Below are 19,864 nucleotides of genomic sequence, written 5' to 3' on the forward strand. Positions count from 1 at the left end.
CATCCTACACGCCACCTACGAGCGTACAGCTGTGGAAGGGCAACATCCCAATTGTAATGCCCCCGGCGATTCCAGCCCGACAGAAAGCCATCCCCAAAACTCTGTGTTTCTCTTCCTGGGTCCCCAGGAGCCGTTAGACATCCTCAGCCTTGCCGTAACCTCACTCTATACAAACTGTTTACAGACATTTTATTGAGGTGCACCAGGTGTGGATGCGGTTACCAACTTTGAGACTGTTTACCTCATCCTCCTTTCTGCATCACATTGTCAGACTGTACATAAAAATCAGATAACAATGGTACTTCGGTCACAGCCAGCTCAGCCTCTGCACACTCGACTCACACATGCACTGGAGGACGCAGTGCATGTACAATCCTCGCAGCAAACCACACATGAGCTGGTGCCATCACGTATCTGCCTTATCTCATTTTTTTTTGCTGAAGTAAATTACACTGAATTTTTTTTTTTTTTACCCTTTTCAAAGCTAATACACAAATGACAGGATGTTGTTGAAGGAAAATATGAGCTTTCATAAGCTATTATTATTAGCACATGCGCACCTCTCTGCTGCTTTGATCTTACTGTAGGTTCGTGTTTATTCCTCCTGACTCTGTACCGGCTGAACTCAAACCCGATGTCTGCTCCGATAGAGATCATGAACAATTAAAGTTGGATTTGTTAGCCACAACACCGCGGAGCCAGAGCTACGGGATAATTACCGGGGTGACATTCGGCCGAATACACTATATATAGTTTTCCCAAAGTCTCTCGGCCATGACGAGGTGTTTGCTGTAAAACGGAAGGGTGGTAATGTGTACTGAATGAGCGCTCTTTGATATTTCGCATGTAAGTTAGAGCATGTTCAGGTTTTGTTTGCAGCGGAACTGTACTTCTTCCATTGTTTTCCGAGCAGAAAAAAAAACTAACAATGTTCAAAAAAGCCATTACAGATTGCCTTAAAAACGGTGTCAAGGATTCACAGCCATCTCAGCTGGTTTCAGGGACCAAAATAAGTTTATATATATTATTATATATCAGGTTTTTAACACTTCTGCTGGCAGGACAGAGTCAACCCCGCTGCAGAAAAGTCATTCCCAGGGTGTTTCCGCTTGGGACGTCAGGGGAGTTGTTTGCCCAGCGCCCATCGGTTACACGTCCACAGCCCCAGTGGAGGCCGGAGACTCGGACGGACAATGCTCAGGGCATGGCTTGGTGGCAACGCACAGAAAGAAAAAAAACTAACTTGGCTCTTAGTCCCTGGGCTAAACGTGCAAGGCCTGCAATCAGGAACAAGCAAGCAGCTCCGCACTGAGCAACTATGACGCTGTTATAAATTAAGTTTTGGAGACTCCGGTACCCATCAGGGTTCATTTGCGCTTGGTGCTGTACAGGCGTACAGGACCAGAGCCCTTCGGCTGTAGAGCCAGCTGAAACCAATCCCTTCCACCGAGGTACACGGAGGGAATGAGTTAAAGAGAATAACGTAACAGGAATGGGAGAGGTGATTCTATCAACCGGCTTCACGCACAATTAGATGATAATTTTAGACAGCCTGCGTGCAAAGCCCAGCCACGCTCTAACACATCAACGGGCCACCAAAGGCAGCACGCGGGGATGAAACGCTGCGGCGGTGGGAGACCCATGTCTGGAGGGGGGACTCGTCCATCCGTCCGTCCTTCCCTGCATCTGCTGCTGCCACAGCCTGTGTGCCCCGGCTCCCCCTCCTTTGTCCCCACGGGGCACAGGGACGTGCATTAAAAACACCCCTGCAAAATGGGGGGTGGGGGGGTGTGCGTGTGTATTTTTAAACCCCTGCTCAGCTCATTGACCTCAGAAGTGCCCCACGGGTGTTTGCAGCCCCAGCCACGTGGGTGGCACGTGAGGGCTCAGGCTCGTGCAAAGCGATGTCACCGAAGTCTCAGTGAAAGTCACCAGGTTTGGAGGTGACGCACGAGGTGGCGGGCGGCTTACAGCGTTGGCACGGGTCTGCTGCAAAACCAGATGCTATTTGTATTGAAGGCCGATGGGAGGCTGTGCGACAGCAGCATCAGGAGCCTGGAAACAGCTATGTCAAAAATACATCAGGGACAAGAAGGTATTTTTGATGAATGTTTTTGTGAAAATTCTGACCTGGTGAAAAATGTTACCTATTCCACAAACGGACTGAAAAACATCAACTGAGCACAGGTATTTTTCATACCGAAGACTAGAAGTTTGCAGAACTCTGAAAATTCCCCGTCAGCCCTAAAAACTGCAGGAAGGGAATTGGGAACGGCAGCAATCACAGGAGACAGCGGCTGCCAGCGCTGCTGAGTGATATTTACATCAATGTCCTGCCAACAATACCATTACTGGATTATCAGGGCGGATTAAGCCTTTAGCCAATTACCCCGACTGGTAAATTGTAGATTGTCTAGACTTCTTCATGTTCAACAATATGCATGAAGTTTCTCTTTATCGCTACAGCATCACACGATGCTCTTGTGGGATGTAATCCTGCGCTTCCCCGGGAGGTTCAGGTGAGCCGTGCCTGCAGCTCTGGGTTGACTTAGTGTGGCCCTGCGCACAGACAGATTTATTTCAGACAGGATTCTCATAAATTCAGAACGACTTCCAAATTTCTTGACTAGGAGATCAAAGAGGCAAGCATTTGCTTCGTGCCATCTGTGGAGCTGCTCGACAGGGCAACGCAGTCTGGGGAAGGGGGAGGAGAAGGGAAAAAAAAAAGTCTCGGAGATTATGCCCTCAAAAACAAGCTCAAATGCCACCCTCACATTAAAAAGCACTGGTTGGCAGTAACAATTAATTTCTTAACTGAAACCCGCCCAACTGTGTCCAAGTGTTTTAATTTGCCTATTGCTACAATATGCAAGGGAGCTGGCAGTAATGGATTTGCAATTAAAACTAAAACTGGCAAAGAAATCGCAAAGCTGGCAAAAGAGCTAATCTGCAAGCCATGATCACAAGATTACAAAGTGTTTATGCACATGCTAATTACCCGAGTACATAGCTGAGAATGACTTGTAGGAGAGAACACTGGGTTTGCGCGATCTAAATCCCTGGATCCGCACGGCCAGCCCAGCCGGCACCCCACCTGCTTCCCACAGCTCCCGTGAGCCGGGGAACGCAGGGCGAATGGCCGCGGTCCCTCCGTGGAAGAGGGATCAGGGACAGGCAGGGTCCCGCCGGTGCCATCCCGCATCGCAGCCGGGGAAGGATGGGAATCGCCTCTCAAGCAGGTAAACGCCAGCGGTCACTGGGAGCCACCTCCTTGACTGGAACATGGAGCCCGTCGGTGTGAAATTAAAATCACCCTAACAACAAGCACCCAGTTATTCACCATATGTGCTTTCATCCTGCTATCTCTTGGCTCTAAAAATAGTTATTCCAGCAGGTCCCCGGAGATCGGTGGGTTGCAGAGCACGCGGCCCTGCGCTGCAACCACCGAGGGCAAATATGCACCTCCTGCCAGGAGCACGAAACCTTTACAAATTACCTGCAAAGGACAGGGTAGGAAGGGAAAAGGACTTAAAAGTGATCAAACGTCCGTGCAAATAGCTCCTAACAGAATGTGACAGTGGTCAGGGGCACCATGAAGAGCAATTTTGAACCACAGGAGAGAATTTCAAGGAGAAAACAGAGTGGAATAGTAGTCCCGGAATAAAAGGCTGCTGGGAAAACTGAGATTCTTTAATATATAGGATTAAGGATTGCCAGTATCCTCAGGGAGGAAATGCAAATGGGGTTCAGACCATTTTTTCCATAAAAATTAGGAAGGAGAAAGAATAGACTTTGAAGTTCAACATGTTAGTAAATGAAAGCAACAGCAAAGGAGACACAAAGAGAAAGCAAGCCCTGGACGCCTAGAATTATGTCTTAAACACTTGGTACTGAAAGACAGAACCCGAGGTGATGAGGAGACTTCCCTTCATGCCACGCACAGATCCCAGAAAATCTCTAGATTAGAAACTGCCTGAGAAAAAAGTATTGCACAATGAAAGTAGGATGGAGTACAGCATTCAAATGGGATTCTTCTGCCTTATTCAGCCAGGCCGGGACGACGAGGCCATGAGGAGCACACCAGTGAAGACCTGGTGCGTAGGCCAGGCTGCTCCCGGATGCGCAGAGCAGAGAAAGGATTTCTGGACAGTGCTCTTTGGTCTACGAAATGGTGGCTGGAGTCAGCACGGAAGGAGGTGACAGCTAACGGACGTCTACAGAGAAGTCAGAAACCCAATGGGCACCTCTACAGAGATCTGCAGGGTTGGTCGCGTTGACATGGGCTGATCATTCCTGACACCCTCATGAAAGCCGGACGGTTAGTCCAGGCTGCATGGAGGTGGTGAAGGACCAGAAGGATGTTGTAAGGACACACAGCATCGCTGGGTCCGGCAGAGGCACAGATGGTCTTTGTGGTGACTCCTCCGAGGTATCAATGGCCTTGCTCGATTCTGGTAGCCGGCTGAGAAGGGCAATTTGTATTTGGCTGATGGTCATTCCAACCTCTGTACTCGGGTACGGCAATTACAGAGCGAGTTCAACCCATCGTTACTGGTGGCCGTGGAATGCCATGTGTCAGGAAATGGCATCCGACCATCACCGATGCAGATAAGCATTACGGAGTTAATTAGTGCTACGATAAGGGTGGTTCAAGGGAGAAGTGCTTCAAAACTTGGCTTGGAGATTAATTTATCCATCCCTACCTGTAACGCACTGTCAAGCAGTTAATGGTACATCCAGCTATGGGGGTAACTGAGTGAAATTCAGGAGTCCATGGCGTAGAGGACATGATACACCATGATAAAGAGGAGATGGTATAATGTTGGGTCCTTCAGACTATAAACTCTGTGACTCTACAACTGTTCTTTGCTCCAAATGAGATGTGTGGACTGCAAGAGTTTAAAGAATATAACAGAACCACAAAGTCTTTTGTTGGTGGTTTGGTGTTTTTTTTTTTGTTAAATACATTTGGGAGAAATTTTTCATTACATCCAGAGATTCGGTTGGTTTCTCTGTACTTGTTAGCCAGCATCTAAGCCAGGCTCTGCTGTTGGGCTCTGCCGTTCTGCCTTTTCCAAGGAGAGCCCCAGATACAACTGTTGCCTATTTAAAGTCATCTACAAACCAGTTTAATAAAAGCTGACTGCATCTGCTTCCATGTTATTAGTTCTGCCCCAAAACTCTGTTCCTGGCAACACAATGTTCCACGCTAATGAGCCAAATCTTCCCCTCCCATGGCAGTACTCCTAAACCTCCACACCATTCAGTTCACAAAGTTACCACCCTGTTTTTCCCTCGGGGGAGGGAAGGATTGCAGCTGCAGAGGGGGTTCTTCAAATAATATGAAGGCCAAAGATCTGTGGGAAAATCTGCTCTCAGACAAATAGCACTTGGGGGCATCTGCAGAGAGAACCAGCCCCTCTTTACTTCTGTCTGGGTCCCACGTCCTTCTGGCAGCAGAGTTTTTTATGAACCAGGCGGCCATTAATCCCCTGCCAGTTCCTACACCCTACCATCCTCTGTGGGTAGACAGCACAGAGTGGGAGATAATGCTGCAGGGAAGTGGTATTTACTTCAGCTGGATTTTGTGGCTTCATGGGAGAGTTTCGACTCGGGGCAGTTATTTCTCACCCGCTTCTGCTGCAAGAAGGAGGGATTTGGTGTAGATTAGGATGACTTTTCTCAGCTCCTTCTCCAGTGAATTTTCACCCGTTCTTGCAGCACCGAGCACGAGATAAACACCAAGTTGAGGTTATCACGCTGTAGCGATGCTGCTCAGATTAAAGAGAAATCAGATAACTCTCATTACCTAACTGAAACTGGCTGCTAGACTTTTATAGAGAAATTATAACGTCTGAGAGCTGGAGGACTTTGCTGCCCTGGCAGACACCCCGCGGCACCCCGGCTGGCTCTCCCGCCCAGCTGCCCCCGCGCCTGGGATGAAGAGATGCCTGGGATGCAGAGATGCCCAGGATGCAGAGATGCAGAGATGTCTGGGATGCCCAGGATGCAGAGATGCAGAACTGCCCAGGATGCAGAGATGCCCGGGATGCAGAGATGCCTGGGATGCAGAGATGCCCAGGATGCAGAGATGCCTGGGATGCAGAGATGCCTGGGATGCAGAGATGCCCCGCATGCAGAGATGCCCCGCATGCAGAGATGCCCAGGATGCCAGGCAGAGTCCCAGTCACCGCCAACACGTGCGGTTTTTGCTTCCGCACGCTCACACCTGGAGCCTTCAGTAAAGAAAATTTAGGCTTAGAAGTTGTCACGGGCACAATTGATGGCTTTAATATTTTACAAATGGATGTGCCAGCAAAACGGCCATCTCTACCCCATTGCGCTGACTTTCCTCGTGTTTCTGAAAGTTGGACTGAACTCATCTGTCTGCCTCCTCTAATGCTATAAACCTTTCTGCACCACATGCGACAGCAGCATCTCCCTGGAAAAGATTTCATTTGCTTCTGACTTTGCCTCAAGCCATTAACTGACAAACTGGCAGCTAACTACTGTTAACAAATGATTTCCTAGAGATTACTGTTTAAGTAAAAAAGGTTCCAAGATAAATAGACTCATTCTTCATGACAAGGAATTTGAATTATGCATCCAGGGGTTTGGTACATGTGTCCAAAAACTATGCCGTGCAATCCTGGAGGTTGTTCTCATCAGCATGTTACAAGCGGGTAAATAAGAAATGACATTTTGTCCTCGGTTTAAAAGCATGGATTTGTACGGCGTGTGTATTTGAGCCAACAGCCAACATGCTGGACCATCCAGTCATCGTTCCCATCCAACTAAAGCCACTCTATGAAATTACTGTTTAGGCTGAAAAAGCGATTTGTTTTTAAAGCAAGAAAAGATGCCAACCGCCTCGAAGGAGCTGTGGTTTTAGGGCCACCTGCAACTTGCTAAAAGATTATGAAATTGCAATTTGTTTAATATCTTGAAGTAAATGGTCTCATAAGCAGCACAGCTTACTTTTTTTGGCTAGTCCTTCTCTGATTGTTTCTGAAACACCCCCTCTTGCAGCAGCCTGTGTTGGATTTTATGTTGGTTTGTTTTGGGTTTTTTTTCCTCTGCAGTGCTCTCCAAACATCACTTACACATGAAACGATAAAACTTCAAAACTCTCCTGGGGGAAACTGAGTCACAGAGAAACAAGCTCCTGGGGGACTTGGAGCAGAAGCCGGGATAAAACCGTGCTTCCTCCGCCGCAGCCCTGCACGGCAGTTACAAGACTATCCGGTTCCTCTGCTATAAAACTTGGTAACATGCCTCACTTCTTACCTGATTTTGAGAACATCCTGTGTTAACACATAAACAACCGGTGTTACTCATGTCTGTTTATTTGGCTATTTACACGCGTCTGACACGGCACCTGGTGCTCGCCGGTAAGGGGATGGCTCGGCTCCGTATCAAACGAACTCGCAGGGCGCAGGGAGGAGAGAGGCAGCTCCCACCCACGGCAAACGGCAACGCGCCCACCCGGGACTCAGGCATTTACCACCCCGCTCTTTTTAGCAGAAAATCCGGATGAAACCAACTGTTGGCTTTGGATGCGGGAGCTGAATCTTTCAGGGATTCACTGCAGCCTGCCTCATCCCTCAGTATGCATTTATATGCAGATCCACGTACTAGAGCAGTACAAATAGTGTATTATCATTTAAAACCATTTAATTTTGCAAAGTTTAAATACAGGCATGTAGTTGCCAATAACCAAGAAACTGGCAGTGATATATCAGGTAATTTTCTGTGCTTTCGAGTGAAGAGATTAAATTTTCTCTACAACTTCTGTGTTCAGGTGCTGTCAGAAGTCCCGGCCAGTGCACACTTAGTGTTTTTACCTGAATTCTGCTCCTAGCAGGAAAGCACGGAGTTCACCAGAACAGCAGAAAACTTACATTGCCAGATACAACTCTGGTTTCAGCCATCAAATTAATTATGGAAAATACAAAAGAGCTTAGGCATGATGCTAACTTCAAAAACTTTTTGGCTTTTTCTAAGCGTCAGTATCTGCTGCATTATACAGAGCGTGTATGGAAACATGACCCAACATTTCTTCGCACTTAGTTGGAAATACATCCTTAAATTACTGCTGTGTTTAGAAATGAATGAAATATATTTAAACTTTATGAAGTTCAGATAAAATTATCATCTTGTCAAGGTGTTCCCCTGTCCCCCTCAGCAGCCGCTTTAGGGAGCTAAATTAGCAACAGCAAACACATTTCTGCGATGTTATTTTACAGCATTTGATTCTTCAGCGTTGCTAACAGCCTGCAGGAATTCATCTGATCGATCTAAACACTCGAGAGCATGTTTCCGTTTGTTGGAAAAGGACTCCCGAGCTGGACAAGGGACAAGAGCTGCCCCGACGTCACAGCAAGGCGGAGAAGGACTGCAAGTCGCGCGGTGCATCGTTCTGAGTTGCGCTGCTGGAAGCATTTGCGTCCTGCCCCGTTACAACCACAGCTACATCTGATCTGAATGAAACTTCAGACTTAATGATTTTTGTGCCAGCTATTTAAGAAGCAATGCCATTTTCTCCAACACCCCATTATTTCATTCGCTATCTCCCAAGAGTTTGCTCCAATTCCCAAAGCGAACTTATTTTGAGGAAACAGACCATTTCCGAGTGGCTTGAGAGGGGCCACGCACTCAATACCCTGGACAGGCTGAAACCGCAACCTTCAGCCGTCCTCGTGTGGGAAGGTGTACGTCCCCACATCCCCAAATCTACTTACGAAAGAAAAATGCAAAACATGCGATCGGCACTGAAGATTCAAACGTTTTTCAGAAAGCTATCCCTATAGTAATGATTTCAAACAAATAACAAGCTAAAAACCAAAACACAACAGCAATAAATAAAATCTGATGAGCTCTTCAAAAAGATCTCCAGTGATAGCAACTGGCAGGACTCTGTTGTCTGTCCCAGAGCTATGGCAGTTTACCCCAGCCAGGGCTTTGCTGCAAACACACCAAAGCCAGGAGGCTGCAAACTTTCGTATTTCAAAACAAAAGCCAAGTTCTGATCGCTGGGACGAGGAAGAAGATTTTTGTTGTGGATACATTACTGTATAATTACTGCAGATTTCATTTACTTTCTTTTGAATACTACAGCGGACACAAAGGCCGGGTAGATGTGGCAGCTCCTCGTGTTATCGTCTAATGCTCTAGATTTACATTTTGACAGTTACCCCTCCAAAATATCAGGGATGTGTGTGTCTATTGAAGGAAAAAAGAAAATATTTCTATTGATAGCAGACAGGGAAATACAACTGATGCTTTCAACCGCCGTCAAACTGATAGCAAGGAAAGAGTTCCATGTAAAATTTAAAATAAAAATAAAATCATTTACCCATTTTCTCAATCAAATCAGGGTTAGAAACATGGGGATAAGATCAGAAAGGAACACCCTGGGGAAGAGACTATTCATGGGACCAGAACGTGGAAAATTCCATAAAGCACAAATGTTGCTAAGAATATTCAAAAGTCAAAGCTTTCTGTGGGTGTGCATGCATAGAGATGTCAACACAACTATTTCATGATCACCGAAATTGCTACTAGCCTGCATCCTCTCTGAATGGCTATTTTTAGGACCCAGCCTTTCATGTGGTATAATGATGTGGATTTTACAAGAGCATTTATAATGTGTTTCATATGGTGTACAGTCCTGAAGAAATTGCTTTGTATCAGAGAAAGTTAAACAAAAAAGGTTTGGGTGGGTTTCTTTTTTTAATTTTATTTCTTATTTTATATTATTGCTTCTGTTTTGGATTTAGGGCTAATATGCATATTTTAATTTATCCTGTGTGACAGCACTGCCTGTCCCAAAGGAATACTCAGCACAGCACGATGCGATCCCACAAAACTTCACCTGGATTTCTGAATCCGCGCGTCCCTTTGGGCGGTCGGATTTCAAAGCTGGCAATGCCACACGCTGGAAGTTATAGCAGGAAGCCAGAGCTCAAAGGCCAAATTTCAACGTCGGGTATGCTGGTGTCAGGGGTTGTGCACTGCCTCCCCCGTCAGAATCGGCCTTTCTTCTTTCAGGGCAAGGTCATACAAAGCGAGGTTTGTAGAAGATGACGACGACGACGACGACGACTCCTTGCGCCAGTAATTCCAGGGCAGAACCAACTCATCAGCCTCTCCATGCTAAGAACAACACATTTTCATGTGGTAGATCTTAGGACGGTTTATTTCCTAAACATGAAAGCAATCTCCGCAGTGCCATCTCCTCAGCGTTAGAATAAAAATTCCACATTTCTGATCCTCTCTCAGCATTTTGCTTGGAAGAGGATCCTCCCAGCACGTCTTCCACAAGTGTGTTTATGGCTGTATCCCCCTCGCCAAGCATACTTTACAATCCTGGGCTTTCACGTTTTCCTTTTGTGTAAGTCCCATCAGAGGAGAACCTCTGTTTACGTTCGTGTGTGCTATTCCTCAGAGCAAACCGCAGCAGAAAACAAATTCAACATAGAGCATACAAGTTGAATCACTTTAAAAAAAAAAAAAAAGTCTTTTTTTTTTTTGGTCAGTCCATGATTACTGCGTAGCTCTTCAAGGCAGATGTGTATTTTGTATATTATAGTTCCAGATTCTCAATGGAACAAAGGAGATACTGTTGAGACTTTTTTTGCCTATCATTTAATCAAATGTAAAGTTGTTATAACCGGAGGGGAAAAGTGCTCTAGATTCTGGTATCCAGCTTTACTTTGGTTTCGAAAACTTACCACAGCATTGCTAAGTTTATTGTTTTGTTTAACAAAATACTAATTTTGGGACCCTGTGAAACACAATGAACCAGATTCTTGTTGCTGCAGCTGAGCTGTGTTTAGCACAGAAGCGGCGGACGGGAGAGGAGCGGTGGTTTAAAGCCCCTTTGGTGACCTCTTGTCCAGCACCTCCAGCCAGCGGGATGTTCTGGACGGGTACTGCTAGTCCCACCAAGTTTTGCTAACCCTTCTCATCCTCAGTATTGACCAAATGTCCCACTTTCTCCATGAAACCACCTCAGAGAGGCAGCAGTGGTGGAATAGTTCTTTGTAACTTTGGGAAGGGTCGTATATTCTAAAGACCCAAAGGCAAAAAAAAAAAAAAAAAAAAAAAAAAAAAAATCAGAGAAAGGGCTACAGGACAGGGCAGTGATACGTTGCTCCGTAAAGAGGTGAAGGCGAGAGCTCTTTGTCCAAGATCATTGGGAGGTGACCAAGAAAAAAGATCCTGCCGTAATCAAGGCTCGGAGGCGTGTGATGTTGCAATCGCTTCCTTTAGGAAAGGTGGGTTTGTGCTGAACTGGCAGTCCCACGGCGAGAGCGGAGACCTCGGCTGACGCTCGCAGAGGGCTTGGTACAGACTTTGCAGGTTCCCAGGACATCTCATCCTTCACGCCACGAAACACTCGCCCTGCCTGGGGGCTGGGGGGAGCCGTGCCCTCCCAGACAGACCGCTGGACAAGCCAGCAGACAGAACAGGCAGTCGGTCTTTACTGATTCAGCTGGATTAATACTGGAAACTAGGAAACGAACAGCTCTGTATCCTGTTAGCAACCCTCTGAGTCACCTGTCCTCCTGCCGAACCTTTGTTTGAGCCTAAAAAAATAGGCTGTAACATGGTACTTGCTCATTAAAGGCGGATTTGGAAGGATAGCACATGAAAAAGCCCATGGTGAGGGGACTCGGACGTCCCAGCTTGGCACCAACCTGGGATTTGGTCAGGATGAGAAGTTTTCCCTGCCGCAGTCGCTCTGCCTTCAGGAAGAACTGAACTGAAAGGAAGAGTTCAGGAAGGAACTCGTACCTACTCTCCTATTTCTGTGCCCTCCACCCACCATTGGTAAATGATGAGGTAAGAGCATACACATGTCAGGCTGGGAGAGATGCTGACGTAAGCCATCTCCTGGCACCAGGAGCGGTGAGCTGGAGCGGCGAAGGCATGGGAAACCGAGGAGATGAGCAGCAAATGAAAGGAGAGGCGTTACGTGACCGCTCCGGACAGCCCGAAGCCTCGGAGGGGTGGGATGGAGAGAAGCTCCCGCAGTGGCATTGCCCTCTCCAAGAGGACAGTGCTGGGGATGTCTGACATCGTCCCTCCTCAAATCAGTGCAACAGACAGGAGAAGTCAATCCTTGAGGATTTCGTGAGGAACGTGTGACTCGTACGTGGTGCAGGAGATTTTTAGTAACTGAATGGCAGCACGTGCTCGGCGTGTTCACCCAAGCCCTCCCCACGAGCACCCACGATGCTCACAGATGCACGGGTCCTTCCTTCACCTTCTCTACTGTGAATTAGCGAGGGGACTCAAAGGCCAACCTGTACGGAACGAAGACTAAATTTGGTCTTGCTGAATCACTCACAGCCAAAGGGCAAAGAACTGCGGGTGTGAAATTAATGGCAAGCTGTGGATGTTTCCTCAAAACTACTGGCATTTCTCAGCACTTGACTTTGCTCTACCAACAACCATCAGGTCTTGTACGCACAGACACACGCAGCCCGGACCAGGCTGCAATCTTAGGTGTGCAGCTCACACCACCCGTACCCTGAAAACCTGCTTCACTTGCAGATCACGCTAGAGATAGAGAGGGATTCAGCTCGCGATTAGGATCTGGCCCTTCACAGATGATCTCTGAGAGCAGTCAACAGAGTCATCCCTACGGAGTCGGTAATGTCTGTTTAGTCACAGCAACACGCGCGTGGTTACTCGAACGGGTACCTCGGAACAGCAAATGCCAGCACACCCGACCGTACGGATTTGTCAGAGTTTCCACCTGAACGCAGAAATTTAATGGTGCCTGCAGAATTGTCGCAGGAAAGGGACTGCAAGCTGCGAGGTGACACGCGTCCTGCCAGCGAGCAGCAAGAGCACGTTGCAGAGCTCCTCGCCACCCTCCCGCTTTCTCTCAGTTAAAGCTTTGCATGCCAGACCCGCTCTGTTCTTTCATCTTGGACACGTTGTGTGCCGCTAACCCCCAAATCACTTTGTTCTTCACAGTAAAAATTTCAAAAATATTAATCATTAACATGGATGAGCCTTGGGAGCTTGGATTGATGTTAGGTTTTTGCCTTTCTCTCCAAATTCTCAACCGGTCGAGGTGCTAACACTTCAGAAACAGCAACAGTTGGAAGCTTGCAGGAACGGTGCCTTTACCGTACATAATCTCATAGCAACTCCCCACCGACAAAGCATCCCGTGCCTGGGAAGCCAGTTCCAGGGTAGCCTGCGAAGGAATCCCAGTGGGAGAGCAGATATTGTTGAACTGTCTGAATCACGTGCACACTTACTCTCATGCACGGATTTACATAAAACTTGCTTTTGTTTCCCTGTGACATTTTTCTTTCTCTTTTTTTCATTCCAAACAATTTTAAAAATAAGGTTATATTAGACCACACACAGGCAGTGCTGTATCATGTCACTGCTTCTTAAGCAGAACTCTCTAATTTATTTCAAAGGGAAGTTCTGCTTCAAAATTGAGGGTGTGATATGAACTCAGAAATTAACACAAGAATTTTCCTTGGGGGGGAACCAAGGCTGAATCAGACATGCAATAAATGACCTCGGAAGCCCTGTGCCTTGGTACATCCACCTATCCAACATCATGCTTCAATATAAAAAATTATTTTCACCATTATCCTATTTCAAGCTAGGCAGAAGAGCTGGAAGAAGCGGATTCGCTCTGGTCAGGAGGGAACAAACTACTTGTCTGTCTGTCTGCCAGGATGTCCATCAACAGCCACCGCACTCCTAACGCTGTCTGCTGGGAATATAAGAATTCATGGGGACACAGTGCTGTCCCGGCGAGGTCCCGCGGCCCAAGCCCTGCTGCCAGGGAACCTGGCTGGGAAGCTGCCGGCGATGTTGCTCTCCCACAGCAGCCGGCGCTGCCGGTAACGCACGGAGCTCCTGTTCGCTTGCAGCTGCGCTCCCTCCACGCGCAACATCTGGAGAGGGATGCAGCAGCGACAAATCCCCATCACAAAGTGACTCCGGGGTGTTTTCCCACTGGTTTCAACAGGATCCAAACTCGACACAGGAAAAAGCAATACTAAGCTATTGCCCTGACAGTGCAAGCTAGGACAGAAAGACATCTACACAGAAGCAGCTGAAGTGCAGATTTCCTTCCGCCAACTGCTGCGGGGGCAACAGCCTCCTCCCGCAAAGGGCCGGAGCGGCCTCCGGGGAAGGGGGCTGCAGCAGAAGTAGCCGTGGCCCAGGGCTCAGCTGCTGCCGCCTCGGCTTCTGGCCGGCGAAGGGCAGCAGGAGACTTTCAGCTCCGTGCTTTTTCACCTCATGAGAGACATTTGGGACCCGTGGCCCCAGGCCAGCAGTAACTACACTTTCATCTCGCCCTGCCCAAGGGGACATTTCAAACCCACTGAACAGGAACCGAGCTCAAGGAGCCCGACGGACCACAGCGAGCAGGATCTGAACATCGGCATCATTTCCTGGGCCTCCCACCTCATTTGGGGACTGTGCAGAGCTTGGGAAGGTACCACCACCCTTCTGCCCCTACATGAGCCCTGGTTAGACAACCTAATAATTAAGAAAATTAGGTAGTGTCTCTTTTCCAAGGAAACAGAGGCTCTCGGACCTCTGTTTCTCACACAGAGAGTCCAGTGCCTCAGCTTTATATATAAAACGTTCAAATTCTGCCTTCACACACCCCACATGCTCACTACACGCAACAGAGGTGCGCAGAAAGCGTGAAGAGCTTGTGCCCTACATACGGGACAGCATGGCTCATTCCCCTATTTTATAAACCTATTTACAAAAGGAACTTAAAGGAACTTATAAGCGCTCCTTCTACCATTTAACTACCACATGGTACAAGATATAACAATGTTCAGAAAACCCCCTCGGGTCTAAACTCAATTATACAACTGTAGCAAGAAAAATATTTTAATCTGATCAAAGTGTTAACATGTTTGACCATGTCTGACCTCTAATGTTTGTAACCACCTAAAAGGCTGATGTTCTTACTAAGGATGTTCCTTAATTTGATTTAAAGTCATTTGTACTATTTAAAAAAGGATATAGTTTTATGATTTTATATTTCATTTAGAAAAACAGTTCCTCAACTTGTTAATATTCTTTGGAAGTTTCTTGCAGATTTTTAACCAGCAAATCCTATGCATTCCACTCTGGGAAAAGCTGGACTTTGCAAGAGTCAGGAGAGTCGAAGCAGTCGTGAACGACCACGCACGCAGCACCCGACAGCCGGGTGAGAAACGGTTCTCCTGGTGCCTTGCAAAATGTTGAGATTTCAGAGGCGTGCACAGTCTGTGCCGAGATGTTCTTCACACGCTTGACCAAGAGCGTGCCCTGCCCAGCCTGGCCAGCTGACGGGGGTCCACAGCACACTCCCAAAACACGGGACGCCCGGGGCTCAGCCCGCTTGCCTTGTCCCCAGCTCCAGGAGCACCTTCACCCGCACACCCCGGCCACCCCCCCCCAGTCCTCCTTTCTCTCTTCGGTAGCTCTGCCGCCAGTTCAGGCCACTCGTGCGTGCTCAAGCCAGCACCGCTCCACCTGAACCGCCCTAAACCAGCGCTTGCCACCTGCAGCAAAGGCAGCCCACCGAGCCGAACGCCCGGGGTCTGCCCGCCGCAGGGTGGCTCTTGCCACATCCTGCTGCTCGCTGGGGACGTCAGCTGGGCTTGGCATCGCTGCTGATGTCAGGTACATGTTCAGGGCATCACTTGGGAGTGACACCAGAGCATGTAAATAACACAAACGAGTGCGTTTTGGTAAAAAGAGACAATTTTGGCCAGGGAGATGCGGGCAGCCTAGCAGGATGCTGGGGTGAGCAGTTTAACAGTTAGTGGGCTACAACCACCTTGAGGGAAGCAAAGCAAAAATGATGGTGCTGAGAAAATACGACAGAAAAAAGGGAAGCAGCGCAGCGGTAATGCCGGTAGCGACACACCCACCCAGGCAGGCGCGCTCCGGGCCGGCTCCAGCACTGCTCACAGCACTCTGACGGGGTTCGGAGGGAGCCCGCGGAAAAGAAAAAAAAATGTGGTTTTACTGTGCGTCGCAGGGCGGGGGTTCAACCTGCAGCCTCGGTGCCGGCCACCCTTCGTCTTTCAGGGACCTGTATTATATTTTTCAGTCAGGTAAATGCAAAGCCCTGACGGTTTGCCAAAGTACTCCTGGGTTAATTTTTTAATTTTTAGGTTTTGAAGATTCTGAAATTAATCCTAGCTGCAAACAACTGTTTCCAGGAAGCCTCATTAACCAAAATACAATCTCCACTACCAAGTGCGCGCATGACTGGGATAGGTAATCCCATTCACTCACACAACCCTCCTCCCTGACTCTACTTGTGCTAAAGTGTTAATTAAACACACTTTTATGGATGGTTAAGTATCTGCAATCTTGGGTCACAGATCTGACCTCCTCAATTATTGGAAGCAGCAACCAGATTATAGCCCACACTTCATATAATATACACAGTAGCAATAAATCTATATGAGAGCAATACATAATTCACTATGATAACCTTCGCACAGTCAATATAAATACAAAATTGCCCAGAACGATGCATCGGAATAGCTACTGTACCAAAACGAAAAACCAAAAGACCAGCCTTTATCTAAGGAAGAAATCTTCCTGTGTCTGTTAGGTAACAGATTTTTAGCTGAAAACATCAAATCGGCTTTTTTAAGTCACACAACATAAACCACTGCAGGATCCAAACAGGCCTAAGTAAAGCTGGACGAGGCAGCAGATGATTTCTGTGGCTCTCAAGGGGACTGGATCATTCCTTCTCTGCTACTTAGTTTTCTCCCTTTCCAGTTCTGCACAGTCTATTTACTCCTCTCTGTTGCTCCGACAGTCACCTCTTGGGTTTTTATTACATTATCAAGGCAAAAGGCAATTCACAAACCACAATCTACTTTTTAGCTTAATTGCTAATAAATAGGCTATTGCACTTTGCTGCCCATCTAGTAAGGGTTTAAGATTAAAAGAAATATTTCACTACAACAAATAGTTGCTGGGCTAATGTAACTCTGAACTTGCCCAGATTTTATACCAGGGAGTAAACTAAATGCATTTAAATAAGACAAATTTAATATCATCATTTAAAACTTATCAGGAAGAGAGCAGCTTAATATTTTAGGGGGGGGTGAGGTACCAGGACGAAGGGACACGAGGTGGGAAGCAACAGAAGAAACATTTGAATTACCACAACGTGCATTGGCCCTGCCCTGCAAACACATCTTTTCTTGCTGTAAACTGAATGGAGACTTCAAAATTTGGGGACAGACCCTCAATATCTGCAAACCGACTTCAGCAAAGTTATGACAGTCTGTACCGGGGAAACCAGCCCCCCCGGGAAGGGCCGTGCCGGGGTCGGGCAGGCTCACAGCCGGCCCTGTCTGTCTCCTCCTGCCGCGCAGGCCAGCGGGGTCGGGCGGGAGGACGCGGCAGTGATTCCAGTGAACAGTATGTCATCACGCTTTAACTTGAGTTTCATACCCCACAATCCATCGATTTTTCATAATGCCAGTTTAACATCCTACCCCTCTAGGGAACAAAGGAGGGCATTATATATTCTTATTCCTTTACAGGTTAAAAACTAAAACTGAAATAAACCAAATGATGGTCTGTTCTCATTTACCGACTGCAAATGCAGAATAACATCTGAAATGAATGCAGCAACGCCAGCTCCCCAGGAGCGACATGAGCACTGACTATCTGCTGCAATGTTGTGACATTCTTTTCTGAAGTTCTGATAGAGATGGTGATGGGAAAAGACAGCTTTTGTAGAGAAACCTTTAGTTTAAGTATTCAGATAGCGAAACTTATAAACATGAGAATATACCAAATTACTAAAGCTGATTTGACCCGAGGGGGGAAAACTTTACAAGAAGAAGATGGGAACAGTCCTCCAGCAGTATTAAGCCTTTTCCTAAAAACCTCTCTTGCCATTTTAGAAGCACAAGATCCACTTTCTGGGCCATCATCCACAACAGAGCCCTAACCGAAGGCAGACCAAACCCTGGCCATTTTACACACAGATAACATCGAACTAAAGTTAAGCTGCAGGACACATCCCTGAACACAAACACCAGAAGCCGCTTGCCTCCAAAGCCTGTGACCCAGAAAAAGCAAGGGGCATTCTTACATTAGCTATTAGGGTTTGATTGCTGGAGGAGTAAAGGCAAACCCAGAGGACGGGGAGATTGGAAAAGAAACTCCAGCAAATTTGGAGTAAAGCAGGCGCTTGCTGCCGAGCATCTTTTCCCCTTCCCACCCCTTCTCCCTCCGGCTTGGACAGAACAGTGCCCGGGCATTTTAGAAGCAGGGCTGCAATTTGTCAGGGAAAACAAAAAAAACACATGTAGGTGCCTGCACGATACCTGCAACATACTTCAGCAGTGAGAGAGGCCACGAAACTTCTCCGTACGGAGAGGATGAACTCACCAGAGGTGACATAGATCCGTTTGGCAGATAAGGGTCTGAGAGCATTAGGAAAGGGTAGCCAGAATACGCAGATCCTTTATACATCCCTGGGTCCTGGTGCTTCATACCTGCTAAAATTAAAGCTCCCGGTCAAGATGCATCTTACGACAGGTGATTCCTCTGCCTGTTGGGGGGCCCCGAAGAGGTTACAGCACATTTGGGGAGTCTTTTTGCCCCATACTCCTTGGGGAGGGTGCTGGGGGGGGGGTACGAGGGTCCCCCAGGGGTGCGGGGTCCCAAAGGGGGTGCAGTGGGAAGCCTCGTCGCTGACAGGAGCACCTTTCCCGGGGGGGGGGGGGGGGGGGGGGGGGGCAGGCCGGCATCCCTCACTCCCGGGGGTCACTGGGCACCGAGCTTGGGGACCGGGGAGGGCTGGCCGGGGCGAACCGGGGGAGGCGAGCAGAGATCGGGGATGGGACACACACACACACACAGAGACGGGGGTCGCTGCGACTAACCATCATCCATGTGGTCCGGGAGCTTCTCCTGATAAACCCTCTGCGGATCCTGCACACGCCTGATGGCCTGCATGGGGAGGAGAGAGAGAGGCAGAGCGGGGCTGGCGGGGCGGGGGGCGCGGGGCCGGGGCGGGGGCGGTGCGGGCGGCCCGGCTCACCTCGGGGTCGGCGGCGGCTGCTGCGGCCGGGCTACCGCTGCCCTCCGACTCGTTCACCAGCGAGGACTTGAGGTCGGCCAGGTCGCGCTCCGTGAAGGCGTTCTCGGGGATCTTCTCCTCCTGCTCGCCCTCGTCCTTGAAGGCCAGCATCTCGTCGGTGGCCCCCAGGTCGTCCCCGCCGCCGCTGCCCAGCTGCGGCATTTTCCTCCCGCCGCTCCCTCCCGAGCCGCGCAGTAACTTTCCCGGCGAGTATTGTTCTCCGCCGCCCGGATCAAGCCCTTCGCAATTATTTTTTTTCCTCCCTCAATTTTTTTTTTTCCTCTTGAAAAAAAAATAAAAAATCGCTCCCTCTTGAAATTTTTCTTTTTAAAGTTTTTTTTTCTCCTTTCCTTTTCAACTTTTAAACTTTTTTTCCTTTAATTCTGCTTCCCCTTTTCAAATTCCCTTTAAATCCTTTCTTAAAAAAAAAAATAATTAACTATAATTGTTTTTCCTTCTTAAATCTTTTCCTTCCCCCCCCCCTCCCTCCCTCCCCCGGCGGCTCACGGGGGGCTCGGCAGGCTGCGGGCGGGCGGGCGGGCAGGCGTCGCGGGATGCCGGGCTCGACAGGCCCCCCCCGTGCCGCCCCCCACCCCCCCCGAGCCCCGGAAAGTTTCCCTGGGAGCAGCGGGCGCCGGCGGCAGCCAAAGGCACGGAGCGCCCGGTGCCTGTGTGCGAGCGCGGCGGAGCGGCGGCCAAGGGCTGCCGACATCAAAGCGGCCGCCGGGTGATTGGCAGCTCCGG

At 48.5% G+C, this 19,864-nt stretch overlaps 1 protein-coding gene across 9 annotated transcripts in view; it reads right to left on the bottom strand.

Moving 5' to 3' along the window:
• Positions 1 to 19,580, bottom strand: part of TCF7 (transcription factor 7) — a 74,748-nt gene extending 55,168 nt beyond the window's left edge. For 6 of the 9 annotated variants that reach the window (XM_075766718.1, XM_075766713.1, XM_075766710.1 and 3 more), the window contains exons 1-3: positions 19,082 to 19,580; positions 18,924 to 18,990; positions 18,427 to 18,536 (exon numbers count right to left, since the gene is read on the bottom strand). In XM_075766718.1, the coding sequence (XP_075622833.1) occupies positions 18,427 to 18,536; positions 18,924 to 18,990; positions 19,082 to 19,282 (378 nt within the window). In that variant the 5' untranslated portion in view covers positions 19,283 to 19,580. The remainder of the gene's footprint in view (positions 1 to 18,426; positions 18,537 to 18,923; positions 18,991 to 19,081) is intronic. The other 3 variants (XM_075766714.1, XM_075766717.1, XM_075766711.1) reach the window with 1 other exon arrangement.
• Between the last annotated feature and the right edge of the window lie 284 nt (positions 19,581 to 19,864).

Source organism: Balearica regulorum, chromosome 14, assembly GCF_011004875.1.
Source record: "Balearica regulorum gibbericeps isolate bBalReg1 chromosome 14, bBalReg1.pri, whole genome shotgun sequence".
NCBI classification, from domain to species: Eukaryota; Metazoa; Chordata; class Aves; order Gruiformes; family Gruidae; genus Balearica; species Balearica regulorum.